The sequence below is a fragment of the Octopus bimaculoides genome, chromosome 7, assembly GCF_046866305.1.
Source record: "Octopus bimaculoides isolate indiv1 chromosome 7, ASM4686630v1, whole genome shotgun sequence".
In the NCBI taxonomy this organism is placed as follows: Eukaryota; Metazoa; Mollusca; class Cephalopoda; order Octopoda; family Octopodidae; genus Octopus; species Octopus bimaculoides.
The window spans coordinates 3,360,867-3,375,482 of NC_142934.1; the positions used below are offsets into that span (position 1 = coordinate 3,360,867).

Below are 14,616 nucleotides of genomic sequence, written 5' to 3' on the forward strand. Positions count from 1 at the left end.
AACTGATTGATTTACTGGTGTAATAGATTGAAGAGAACTGCTATTTCTAAAAATATAAAATTTCAAAAAAAAAAACCAACCTTACGAAGCAGCTCCAGGTTCAAGAAAATGAGAATAGTAACAAAATATCAAATGACTCTAAACTAGTTTGATTGTCATGTTACAGAAAAGGATGATACAGTGGAAATGTTTTATCAAATTTCAGGACAAAAGAATGTAAATTTGAAAATGTTTAAAGCAAAAGGGAAGAAGTGAGAAAAGAATGTTTCATTTATTTTATGACTGTTATGTTTGTCTTCCACCTTAACAGCTTGGTATTACACCATTCCTTGCTTTACAAAAAAGAGAAAATTCTATAGAATTACTTCTCACGAGTCCAGTTGATATCTGGTTATTTTATGTAAAAAGCCGTAATGTAGGTTGAATGGTTGAACATTAAATCAATAAAAAAAGAAAGGTAGAAAGGAATGAGGTGGAGAAATGTTTTAAATATAAATATACAATATCAACAAAGAAAAAATGGACTAATATCTGTTGTAATTTGGTTATCTATAGTCCGATGATATTTCGGAATTACAATTCCTTCTTCAGATCTTCTTAGATGGAGTCTCTGCTATAAACTGTTTTCCAATGGTTTTCTTTTTTTCCAAAATATCATCGGACTATAGATAACCAAATTACAACAGGTATATAGTCCATTTTTTGTTTTATAGTGCATTGTTGTATCATTCTAAACTTTTTATTCTTTACAAACAACACACAATGCTTCAAGCAAATTACAATACTCTCCTATCAACAAAGAAGTTTTGTTTAAAACTCATTCACGTATAATGAATTTTTGAAAGAACAAAGTCAACCTACTTTGGTCGCATTTCTTCCCCCTGTACCCTGGCAGGCATCCTTCTGAACAATCTCCAGTATATTCATCACATTTTCCTTTGTTACAGCTTTGTGGACAATCTTCGAGGCAATCAGGAGGTAGATAAGTTCCAATTGGACATTCTGTATCTGTTAATTAAATCAGTTCATCGTTATGTAGACTATAATTTTAACAACTGTTTCTGAAATGAAACTTAAAAATTCATATTACATTATAAGACAGATTTTTGTTGTACTTTGGGAGGGTCAAATACACACACACTGGTTCTATTTTACTTTGTTTATTATTATTATTAGTCTATTGGATAACCCTTTAGCATTCCAACCAGCACAAATATTCTACCTGTTTTATGTTCAAATTGGCCAGATGCAACCTCTCACACCTACCCGTCATTGTCATTCTAAAAATAAATAATCACATCATTGAAATCTTGAAGCTAGGAGAGAGTGCATTGATTAGTTTTTAAAAATGTGGATAAATAAGTATTACATTTGATAAATTAATCTGAATGCTAAAGGGTTAATAATTAATCTATCGACTGATAATAATAAAGAAGTGAAACAGAACCAGCGCATAAGTTTATTATTGGCATAATGACCCTCCCAAGATACAACAAAATCTGTTTCAACACATGGCTTCATATCAAGAATCTTGCAAACCAAATACAAAAGCAAAATATTCTAAGACATAGTTGTTGATAATGATGTCAGCAATGTTTGGTGGATTGGAAAAACTTATTGTTCAGAGATAAAATAAAATATGGCATTGTTCTGCTAAACATAGATCTTCAGGAATTTTTTTAAAGAGAGCACTTAGTCGAGAGCTCATTATGTCATTTTGGGGTCATCCTTACCACTTTTTTTTTTATATGAATACATGCTTAACAAGTAATGTGTTATTTTCTCTTAATTGATTTCTTTAAATGGTTTTCAAGCCTTGAAGGCTTCTTCCTCCTAGATACATGGGACTGATGTGGTACAGGTTCAGCTCAAACATCTGTGGAACATTATGTGAAAGAAAAACACAGGCTGGAGCATATTTTAAAAATGTATTGCTCTGAAGGAAATGACTGTACAAAGTGTTCAATGCAGGAACTGGGGTGCACCAGCATAGCTGGGGAGGGAGGGTTCTTTCACTCGTTGGTCACATATAACTCATAAACAAACTTGACAAAATGCATTCATCACAAAAATAGAAAAATCACAAAAATTAACAAGGGTATGAATAATTTTGAGGACAACTGTATGTGTGTGTATATATATATATGTGTGTGTGTGTGTGTGTGTGTGTGTGTGTGTGTGTGTGTGTGTGTGTGTGTGTGTGTATACATTTACATACCATACTTAAACATACACACACACACATACATGTATACATACACACTACTCTTTCTGATCATTACTGTTTTGTTTGAAGCTGTTCTAGAAATGCCCATCCCACTTGATTCATGATATTTAGTTACTGCTTTATTTACTCAACCAAACAACTGCCTGAATGTATGGACTAATTAATAAGTCCCCCTTCAAAATTACTCCTATCAAATAGTGCTCAATATTTTTCGTCCTCTCTGCCTCTTTAACCTTTCTTTTATTTGCGGGTCAAAGTGGATGCTTCCTCACTACAAAAATATTGGATCCTCTCACCAAATTGTCTGTATCTACATAAAGGGGAATTCACCCAAGCTCCTTTATATTAACCTTTAGCACACTGAAGGCAAATCCTGTCACCATACAAGTTTTCTTCCCCATAGCTGCAGGTACAGTGTGTCGCATCAAGAGGGGAGAAAACTCATACAGTAACATGATTCACCTTCAACATGCTAAAGGTTAAATTATTCATTTGGCCATGAAGAAATGACTGTGGGTTATAATGATTTACTATTACATAATCATCAAGACAGAAAGCTGGCAGAATCATTAGCAAAATGCTTAGTGGCATTTCGTCTATTTTTACATTCTGAGTTCAAATTCCACTGAGGTTGACCTTGTCTTTAATTCCTTTGGGGATTGATAAATGAAGTACCAGTTGAGTACTGGGGTCGATGTAATCCACTCGCCCCCTCCACCAAAATTACACAAACATTGTTGATATTCATGTTTTCTATATTGTTAAATGATTTGTCTGACCTATATCATATTGAGACAATTGTAACCAAAGAATAAATGTGATACCAGTAGCTCTGTTTTTTTTTTACTTGTTATTTAATACTCTGTGGTTAATGAAAACCTCCTGGATTTGCAGTTTGCATCAAACACTTCTCTTCTACGGAACAACTAGCGTTTGCAGCAGGAGTACTGACTTGGGTTCTGGGATAACTACCGAGATTTCTGAATCCTTTTACAATAGCTATGTATGTTTACACACACACACACACACACACACACAGATTTATACACTTATACATATAAAGGTATATAATAATAATAATAATAATAATAATAATAATAATAATAATTATTATTATTATTATTATTATTATTATTATTATTATATACACACATTCATATGCATGTACATTTACATATATAGACACACACACACACACACATACATATATATATATATATATATATATATGTATATATATATATATATATGTATACAACAAGAAATAATATTTGTCTCTTCTAATAGAAACAAAAAGGTTTATAGGACTGTAAAAGAAGTGCTCAAATATACATATATATACATATATGTATGTGTGCGTGTGTGTGTGTATATACACACACACACATACACACATGTACTTATATACATATTCACACACACACACACACACAGATCATATATATACACACACAAATATATATCCTTGATGTTTGCATCCCTAGAGAATATCGCTTTTCAGGAAACCCAATTCTATCCAGGGAATTGTAGACAATAGCTCCAAGAGCTGCATGCCACTCACAAGAGAGAGTCTTGCCAATGACGTTAAATAGAAATTGCATTTCTAAATATCAAAGTATATAACAAGCTGATCAGGATGGATGTACATGGTTACGTGACCTGCTAGAAATAGCAACTAAACTTCAACTGGGCACTTTCTCTGTTGGCCACTGTAGCTGAACCCCTAAGCTACAGGGGCATAAAGAAAGCAGTCACAAGAGACAAACACAAAGATACACACACACAGACATACACGCGCACACACATGCACACATACACACACACACATCTATTCATCTATGTATCTATACATATAGATATGTGTGTGCATGCGTATATATGTATGTATGTATGTATGTGTGTATGTATGTATGTGTGTATGTATGTATATATGGGCGCAGGAGTGGCTGCGTGGTAAGAAGCTTGCTTCCCAACCACATGGTTCTGGGTTCAGTCCCACAGCATGGCACATTGGGCAAGTGTTTTTTGCTATAGCCTCGGGCTGACCAAAGCTTTTTGAGTGGATTTGGTAGACAGAAACTGAAAGAAGCCCATTGTGTGTGTGTGTGTGTGTGTGTGTGTTTGTCCTCCCCAGTATTGCTTTACAACCGATGTTGGTGTGTTTACGTACCTATAACTTAGCAGTTTGGCAAGTGTGACTGATAGAATAAGTACTAGGCTCACAAAGAATAAGTCCTGGGGTCAATTTGTTTGACTAAAGGTGGTGCTCCAGCATGGCCACAGGCAAATGACTGAAGCAAGTAAAAGAAAAAGAAAGAAATATACATACATATACATATATATTTGCACATATGTATATAACAGGCTTCCATACAGTTTCCATGTACTAAATTCACTCAGAATGCATTGGTCAACCCCAGGCTCTAGCAGAAGATACTTGCCCAAAATGCTGTACAGTGGTATTGAACCCCAAACCACATGGTTGCAGAGTAAGCTTCTTATTCATAAAGCCATGCCTGTGAATAGTTTCTGCCTATCTAAATCCCGATCTCTGGCTGTCAGAAAACAAGTTGGATACTTAATGGAATAAAATGCACTAAAGTCAGTCATGCAAGACTGTAACATATTCAACATGTTAAACTTGTCAGCGCCATTTTATTGTTCAAATGTATCCACAAACAACAACAACAAATAACCTCATAAGCTGCATCCAGAAAAAGCCACTCGCTCAACCGGTAACATTTGGATAATATCAATGGCTTATTACAGCAGATATTATGACTTGCTGGCTTGTAGACTATGTCTAAAACAATAGATATAATTCTTGATCTTAATGAACTACACAGATCCGGAACTTCCTTTAACATTAATCACAATTTTTTTCCAATAATTTCATCCTTATATTTTGGTAAATTACCAACATTGCTTTTGTGGTTTGATCAATAAACGTACTTGGAGTAAACCCTTGGATTAACAGATCCTGATTTAATGGACAGATATTTTTTGAGAAAGAGAGAAGGGCAGACAGACATGGAAAGGGAGAGAGAGAAGAGGAAAAACTGTTCCATGTGGAAAGGGGGAAGAGAATAAAGCCTAAAATAGATGAAAAAGGGAAGAGAAATGAAATAGGGAAAATGAGAGACATCACTGAAGTGGTTGGAAAATAGGTTAAAGGATGACTGAGATAAAAGCAAGAAAGGATGAGAGAGAACGTCTATAAAGGAGGCGGGTTTGGGTGTGGAGAATGGGAAGAAGACAAGAGAAGTCTTGGAGAGTTGTAAATTGAAAGATGGCTATCGTTGCTAAGGTATCAGTTTCACTTTATCAAACTGTCACTGCTTTCACGGTGGTGACCAACATGTTTCCATCAGAGATGTTGCTGTTGTTGTTGTTGTTACTGTTGGATTGGGTTTTTTGTGTTGTTATTGAATTACTTTGTGCATTGGTGTTGTTGTTGTTGTTTTGTTGTGTATGAGAATGTTGAAAAATAAGTTGACAACACTTTTTGATGGAAAAACTATCCGGTTGCATGAAATATTCTCATGAAACTCTTGGAAATGACATGGGACTCAATGTTCAAGCAAAAGATGAATGGCCGAAGCATTTTAGAAAAAAAAGGTATGATATTGTAAACAAGAAAACCAGAGGTGAATTTTTAAATGCTAACACTTCACAAGTTCAGCCATTTAGAAAATTTCTAGACTTAATAGATGTGAGGGCTTTTGTTTGACCACAGGCTAACACGGTTAATGAAACTGGTTTATTCTATTGTGCTGTTCCTAAAAATACTTTGGCCTACGAACATAAACCCTTCGCTAGGAGTTAAATGAGGAATAAATTTCTGCCTTCATCATCATCATCATCATTATCATTTAACATCTGTTTTCCATGCTAGCATGGGTTGAATGGTCAAATAGGATCCCAGCAAGTCACAAGGCTGCATTGAACTCTTATGTCTGCTGTGGTAAGGTTTCTACAATTGGATGCACTTCCTAAAGCCAAGCACAGTTTACAAATTGCACTAGTACTTGGTTCTTTCCGACTGACCCTGGTGAGGTTGCCATGTAAAAGAACAAGAAAAGGGAAGAAACCCTCTTGGCTAAGTGTGAGGAAGAGGAGAAGGGAGGAGGAGCAGGAGCAGGAGGAGGAGGAGCAGGAGGAGGAGCAGGAGGCGGAGGAGGAGGCGGAGGAGGAGGAGGAGGAGGAGGCGGAGGAGGAGGCGGAGGAGGAGGCGGAGGAGGAGGCGGAGGAGGGAGGTTGCTTTATGCCAAATGTTGAGAAGGTAAAGTATGATAGAGGGACAAGCACAGGTGTCTGGCCATAGAGAAGATACAGGAGGAGGAGGAGGAGGAGGAGGAAGCAGAGAAGGCTGAGAAGGAGGCTGAGGATGATGCAGAGGAGGAGTAGGTAGAGAAGGAAGGGGGTGAGCATGACAAGGAGGAGCGGGAGGAAGAGGAGGAGGCAGAGGAGGAGGAAGAGGAGAAGGAGGAGAGGAAGAGGCAGAGGAAGAAGTAGAGGAAGAAATAGAGGAGAGGATGATGATGATGATGATGAGGAGGAGGAGGAGTAGGAGGAGGAGCTGAATTAATCACCAATTGCTTTAAAAACATTAAATTAAAAGTTTTGAACGTAAGATTCTCAGACAATGCCACAGAATTGTTCTACAAAGTCAACGAAGGAACTGCCTTGTGATGTAACTCAACTTGCTAGAAATAGGAGCCAAAACTGTCCCAAATTCACACACTACTTTTAAAAAGAAAGGACCCATTGGCCTTGAATGGAATAGTCCTGAAAAATAAGACAAATTGATTACCAATCGTAATTCTTTAATCATAATCTTCTCAGTCAGAGCTGACATGGCACAACACAATCTTATTGATAATCAATTTAATATTTGAATAGTGTGTCAGCTCTCAGCTATTTTCCTGATACTTACTTGAAGAACCAGAAAATAATAAAAAAAACCATTCTTACTTTCCTGCGACGCTTTTTTTCTTTTCTTTTCTCGTTTTTTTTTACCTAAGTTAGCTAGAGGAGGAGGAGGAGGAGGAAGAGGGAGGAGGAGGAAGAGGAGGAGGAAGAGGGAGGAGGGGAGAGGGGGTAGGACATGAGGGCAATGCCCATGGCATTTTCAGGTTCTCAACAGCTGGGGAGTTTCAACATGCATGGGTCCACTGTCTGCAGGGAAAATGATGTGAATCAGAAATTCAAATTCCTGTGAACTGGAAACTCCCAGATCCTGCAGGAAATACTGTTTTCGGAACTCCTTCTCGTTATACAACATACTGGAACAGTATTTCTTGCAGGATCTGCAATGTAAGGATACAGTGAGGGTGACAGGAAGAGACAAATGAGTAAAAGGAAAGCAGATGCTGCAGCAGAAACAATTGGGGAGACAATGAGAGAAGGTTGTGTCTATGAATTGGTGCTTGAAACATTATGTTGTGAGTAAATCCTTAGCAATCGGTAGATAATAAGACTTCTTTTGTATATTTGCGTGTAATTGCAGCAGCACTGTCTTATTTATGTTAAAAAGGAACACTCCATCGGTTGCTATGACAACAAGGGTCCCAGCTGATATGATCAACGGAACAGCTCACTTGTGAAATTAACATGCAAGTGGCTGAGTACTCCACAGACACGTGCACCCTTAACGTAGTTCTCAGGGAGATTCAGCATGACACAGAGTGTGACAAGGCTGGCTTCTTTCAAATACAGGTACGACTCAGTTTTGCCAGCAGAGTGGATTGGAGCAATGTCTTGCTCAAGAGAAACAACGCGCTGCCAGGAATTGAACTCATGACCTTACAATCGTGAGCCAAATGCCCTAACCACTGAGCCATGCACCTTCACTACTTATGTTAATAACAATCTAATGTATCAATATTTGAGCTACTTAAATTTTCATTAATTGATCAGGGCTTAAGTATATTCGGACAGTTATTGTGCTGATGGCTATTGAGACAGAAACACATGTCCATCACTGTCCTCCTATCTCCAGACAATAAGCTGGTCCTTTCCCTTGATGGCATCTCAACTCTGGAGAATTCTTGATTCTTGAGATGATCACCCCTCCACACCTGCAGCTGATCTTAATTACTATTTGATAATTATAGCACATTGTCTGGAGGTAGAGATAATTTTAATAAACCAAGAATTAATGTTGTATGGCATTTGACATACCTGTATTTGTTTATGTTGTTCAAACACATACCACTGACCACTCTGAGTCATTTGCCTTTACTCATTTCTGTTTAACCCTTTTCTGTTCAGTTTACTTTGTCAAACATAATTCTTATTTATTCACATTGTTTTGAATTAAGCATGCATTATCCTGTAGCTGACAGTTTAGGGTAGGTGTAAGAGGCAGGACCTGGCTAATTTGAATATAAAGCAGACAGTATATTCTGATCAGATATCACCGGTTTAAACTCTAAAGGGTAAAATATATTACTGACCATAAAGAGGGATAGTCTTGGTGTTTGTAAAGTAAGTTTTTGCAATGCTATTTGAGAGGACACCATGGGAGATCACAGAATGTAAAGTAAAAACAAATGTAGAAGACATTTTTGTATTGTTCATGACCAAAAAGGATGAAATACAAGTCTTTTTGTTTAATATGTGTAGTGACTGTGTCTCTATGCTACTGAAGGAGAGAGACTCACTTGTCATTCTCCATTGAAAGATGAGCTCATTTATTATTCAAGCAGTGTGTGGCTATCATGGAGTGATTGAGTTGTATGTGCAAAGTTAAGAAGTGCAGGTTAATATCTTTTCTACTATAGGCACAAGACCTGGATTTTTGTAGGAAGGGGGACAATCGATCACATTGACCCCAATGTTTCACTGGTACTTAATTTATCGACCCTGAAAGGATGAAAGGCAAAGTTGACTTCAGTGGAATTTGAGCTCAGAACATAGCAGCAGACGAAATACTGCTAAGCATTTTGCTCAGCATGCTAACGATTCTGCCAGCTTGCAGTCTTGGAGTACAGGTTAATATCATCTGCATTGGAACGTGCAATTAACTTACAAAGGGAAGAGTGGAGCAGACACTTCTGAACTTTGGAGTATAGCAAAGTCAGAGAAGAGCCTTCAGTACATGTTACAGTGGGTCAGTTTAGCAGGAAGCTTCTGTTCCAAAAAAATGGAAAACAGACATAAACCATAAATTGCTGTCTTAGCTAGGTCGATCAAGTGAAAACTTTAATGTCATCAAGTCCAACAAAAGTGATTTTGCTTCATGTTGCCCTGAACTTGAAATACAGAATAAAATTATTTCAAGTTGATATTTACAAATGAAACAATTCTTTCACTGAATTTATGTATTTTTTTTTTTTAAAGTTGAAGGTCTCAGCTAAAGTTTGAAAAGAGGAATAGTTATAATACAAAGCACCAGAAGCAGTACATGTGAGATAGTATGTTATGAGTAACATTTTTCCTCAGATAAAACTTATTTACATTCCATAGGAAAGTATCAACTGTTTATGATATCTATGTAAACAAATAACATTAGAAAGATGGAAATAAGAAATATTTATCACATTTTTTTAAGGACCCTGATTCAAGAAAAATTTATTTTACGGAGACAGATGGTATTTCTCAATATATATGAATAATTGTTTATAATATGCGATTAAATGCACACATGCACACTCACAATATCACAAATATTTTCTTTTAATAGCTTCAGTCCCTGGACCGCAGTTACAGTGGGACACCGCCCACAATGGTGATGGGATGCCATGTTGGTTCTAACAGCTATTTCTGTCCGGTTCATATTTTATCAATTTTATCAATCTTTGTTTATCAAATTGCTAAGTAAATCATATTACACAATGCCAACATTGACTGACACTGGCAAACATAAATGCATGCATGTGCATACAACATGCACACACACACATATGCATACATGAGTGTGTGTGTGTGTGTGTGTGTGTGTGTGTAGGCCCATGGCTTAGTGGTTAGGGTGTTGCATACATGTTCATAAGATTGTGATTTTGATTCCTGGACTGAGCACAATGCATTGTGTTCTTGAGCAAAACCTTCATTTCCCGTTACTCCAGTTCACTCAGCTGGAAGGAATGAGTAATCCTGCAATGGACTGGCATCCTGTCCCAGGCGGAGGTGGGACGGGATGCCAGTCCACAGAAACCAATCCAAGAAACCAGCTCATGAGCCTTGGTTCATGAAGGACCTTTGGATTATCAATCCAGGCAAGATACTCCATAAGCTCTTTGATGGCACACCAGGTTAACAAACTTTCCAGAAATGGCACTCACACAAGTAGCATTAATTTTATTGGGTCATTCAATTTGCCTCAGTTGATCAATAGACCAACTAAGTAAACCTATCAGTAACACACCTATAATGACTACTGGAAACAGCTGTAAGCCACACTTGCTCCAATAAAGGAAGTATATGGAATGACCATTATTTTTAACTTGTTTCTTTTATATTTATATATATCATCATCATCATCATCATCGTTTAACGTCCGCTTTCCATGCTAGCATGGGTTGGACGATTTGACTGAGGACTGGTGAAACCGGATGGCAACACCAGGCTCCAGTCTGATTTGGCAGAGTTTCTACAGCTGGATGCCCTTCCTAACGCCAACCACTCAGAGAGTGTAGTGGGTGCTTTTACGTGTCACCCGCACGAAAACGGCCACGCTCGAAATGGTGTCTTTTATGTGCCACCCGCACAAGCCAGTCCAGGGGCACTGGCAACGATCTCGCTCGAAAATCCTACAGGAGCCAGTCAGGCGGTACTGGCAACGGCCACGCTCAAAATGGTGCATCTCATGTGCCACCCGCACAAGAACCAGTCCAGGGGCACTGGCAACGATCTTACTTGGCTTGCCGGGTCTTCTCACGCACAGCCCATTTCCAAAGGTCTCGGTCCGTAGTCATCGCCTCGGTGAGGCCCAATGTACGAAGGTCTTGCCTCACCACCTCAGCCCAGGTCTTCCTGGGCCTACCTCTTCCACGGGTTCCCTCAACTGTTAGGGTGTGGCACTTTTTCACGCAGCTATCCTCCTCCATTCTCACCACATGTCCATACCAGCGCAATCGTCTCTCTTGCACGCCACAACTGATGCTTTACAACGTGGAAGACAATTGGAGATTTCTGCGGGACAACCTGTTGAAAGCCACCGACCAGATTTGTGGGTGGTGTAAGGTCCCCTCCCAACCCAGAGTAACGTGGTGGTGGAACAAGGAGGTAGACAGGGCTATTAGACAAAAGAAACAAGCTTGGAAGGACTGGAAGAACGGTGGTAGCAGGGAATTGTACCAATGTGCCAGAAGGGAGGCTAGGCGACAGGTTTATTTAGCCAGAGGGGAAGCAGATAAGGAAAGATTTGCCAATGTTCTGCGCCGTGAGGACCAAAGACTCGAGGTATTTCGGGTTGCAAGACAGTGTAGGAGAGAGAATAGTGATGTTGTAGGAGAGAAATGTGTTCGCATGGATGATGGTACGCTTGCATTAAATGAGGATGCAAAGAAAGAGGTCTGGAGATGCCACTACGATAGATTGCTTAATAAAGAGAATGAATGGGAGAAAGAGAGCCTGCCTTATGTCGACCCAATAGAGGGACCAGCTATCCGAGTTGATAGTACCAGGGTAGATAAAGCAATTAAGAGTATGAAGACCGGGAAAGCCCCCGGCCCATCAGGAATCACTGCAGAGATGCTCAAAATATCTGGCAGTGTTGGCTATAGCCTAGTCACCCGTATTACGAACCAGGTGATACACGAAGGAGTCATACCCTATGACTGGTGTAGCAGCATCATAGTCAACTGCTACAAAGGTAAAGGGGACGCTTTAGATACAAATAATTACAGAGGCATCAAGCTGTTAGATCAGGTTATGAAAGTTACAGAGAGGGTCATAGCCCAACTAATTAGGGAGCGAATCAATTTAGATGAGATGCAGTTTGGGTTCGTGCCAGGTAAAAGCACTACTGATGCCTTATTTCTAGTGAGACAGTTGCAAGAGAAATACCTAGCCAAGGATAAACCTCTGTACCTGGCTTTCGTTGACATGGAGAAAGCCTTTGACAGGGTCCCCCGATCCCTTATCTGGTGGTCAATGAGGAAACTTGGGATAGAAGAATGGCTAGTGAGAGCTGTGCGAGCCATGTACAGAGATGCGGCCAGTAAGGTGAGGGTTGGAAATGAGTACAGCAATGAATTCCGGGTAGAGGTAGGGGTCCACCAAGGTTCCGTCCTCAGCCCCCTATTATTTACCATAGTCCTCCAGGCAATCACAGAGGAGTTCAAGACAGGTTGCCCCTGGGAGCTCCTCTATGCTGATGACCTTGCCCTAATTGCGGAGTCACTATCAGAACTAGAGGAGAAGTTTCAGGTGTGGAAGCAAGGTCTAGAATTGAAGGGCCTTAGAGTCAACCTAGCTAAAACCAAAATCCTAATAAGTAGGAAGGTAGATAAAACACAAACCCCTTCAGGTAGATGGCCCTGCTCAGTATGTAGAAAAGGAGTAGGTAGTAACTCTATAAGATGTACCCGGTGCAAGCTATGGACACATAAGAGGTGCAGCAACATCAAAGGCAGGTTAACTAGCAAGTTAGTTTTTGTTTGTGGCAGATGTTCAGGTGCAATAAAGACTGCAAACAAACAGGAAACAACTTCTATCTCATTCCAGGGTGAAAAACTAGAGGTAGTCGATAGCTTCCGCTATCTGGGCGACCAAGTTAGTAGTGGGGGTGGGTGCGCTGAAAGTGTAGCTGCTAGAATAAGAATAGCCTGGGCAAAGTTTAGAGAGCTCTTACCCCTGCTGGCGACAAAGGGACTCTCACTCAGAGTAAAAGGCAGACTGTATGACGCATGCGTACGAACAACCATGCTACATGGCAGTGAAACATGGGCTGTAACTGCTGAGGACATACGTAAGCTCGCAAGGAATGAAGCCAGTATGCTCCGTTGGATGTGTAATGTCAATGTGAATACCCGTCAGAGTGTAAGTATCTTGAGAGAAAAGCTGAACATATATATATATATATATATATATATATATATCTGCATAGAAAGCAGACGTTAAACGATGATATATATATATATATAAATATATATATATATATAAATATATATATATATATATATATATATATATATATATCACTACACATTTGGAAGGGCATCCAGCTGTAGAAACTCTGCCAGATCAGATTGGAGTCTGGTGTAGTCATCTGGTTCACCAGTCCCCAGTCAAATCATCCAACCCATGCTAGCATGGAAAGTGGACATTAAATGATGATGATGATGATGATGATGATATATATATATATATATATATATATATATATACACACATACACACACAGAGAATCAATTCTTTTTTTTATTTTTAGGTCCACGTGCTCACACAGGATGTTGATAGCTAGGTGTCGCCGCTATGTCTGGAAGCTATGGTATGGTATATATTTAGTAGCATCTGAATAAAGGAAAAAAACTGATGCCATTTTCAGACTAACAACACCACATGACCTGAATTGACCAATAAAAGCCTAGCATCTAGAAGTCATCTTGAATTTGCTCCATATTCATTTACTCTTGTCAAGATGTCTAACAAGGTAGGGTTATTCTGCATGGAGCTGAGTCAAGCTGTTATTAAACAATAAGTGTACCTCCGACCACATGTGTTGAGTACCATTTTCTTTTATTTGTCCACTCATATGTGTGTGTGTGTGTGTGTGTGTGTGTGACCACAACAGGCTTGTGCTCCGTTTTTATCTACCAAATTCTAGTCACACAACACTGGTCAACTAAGGGCTACTTGAAGGCATTTTCAGAAAGTGCTGCACGGTAGGAGTGAACTGAGAACTAGTTGCATGATAAGAAAACTTCTGAATCACATGGCTAACTAATTCCATCACTAAACCTTTAAGATATGAAGAAAGAAATTGTTCAAAATTTTTACTTCTCTGTATCTGCATCTGGTCGACATTACATTGTACACCATCGACTATCCCCTCCCCTAATTTCAGGCCTTGTGCGTTTAGTAGAAAGGGTATTATATAATATGTCTTGCTGGGGTTGACTTTAGCTTTCATTCCAGAGCTAATAAAACCAAATATCAGTGAAATATTGGGGTTCATATATTCAACTGTACTCCTTACTTGACTTTAAAGTTCTGAGCCAATGGTAGAAATCAATATTGATATTTATGGATAGAATTGAAAATTAGTGTAGATTTAAACTTATAATAACTTGAAAATCAGGAAAGACCTAAAATTATTCACAACAGCTTGAGAATTAGCATAAATCTAAAACTACATACAACAGTTTGAAAATCAGAAAAGACCTAAAACTACTCCTAACACAAATAATAGACCCAGGATGGCCACCATTATCACCAGTCCA

At 38.8% G+C, this 14,616-nt stretch overlaps 1 protein-coding gene across 2 annotated transcripts in view; it reads right to left on the reverse strand.

Moving 5' to 3' along the window:
- Positions 1 to 14,616, reverse strand: part of LOC106871570 (uncharacterized) — a 52,281-nt gene that overhangs the window by 29,670 nt on the left and 7,995 nt on the right. For both annotated transcript variants that reach the window (XR_016242490.1, XM_089354598.1), the window contains exon 2: positions 862 to 1,008. Coding sequence is in view for 1 of the 2 variants with exons in the window: in XM_089354598.1 (XP_089210724.1) it covers positions 862 to 1,008 (147 nt within the window). In the remaining variant the exon portion in view is untranslated. The remainder of the gene's footprint in view (positions 1 to 861; positions 1,009 to 14,616) is intronic.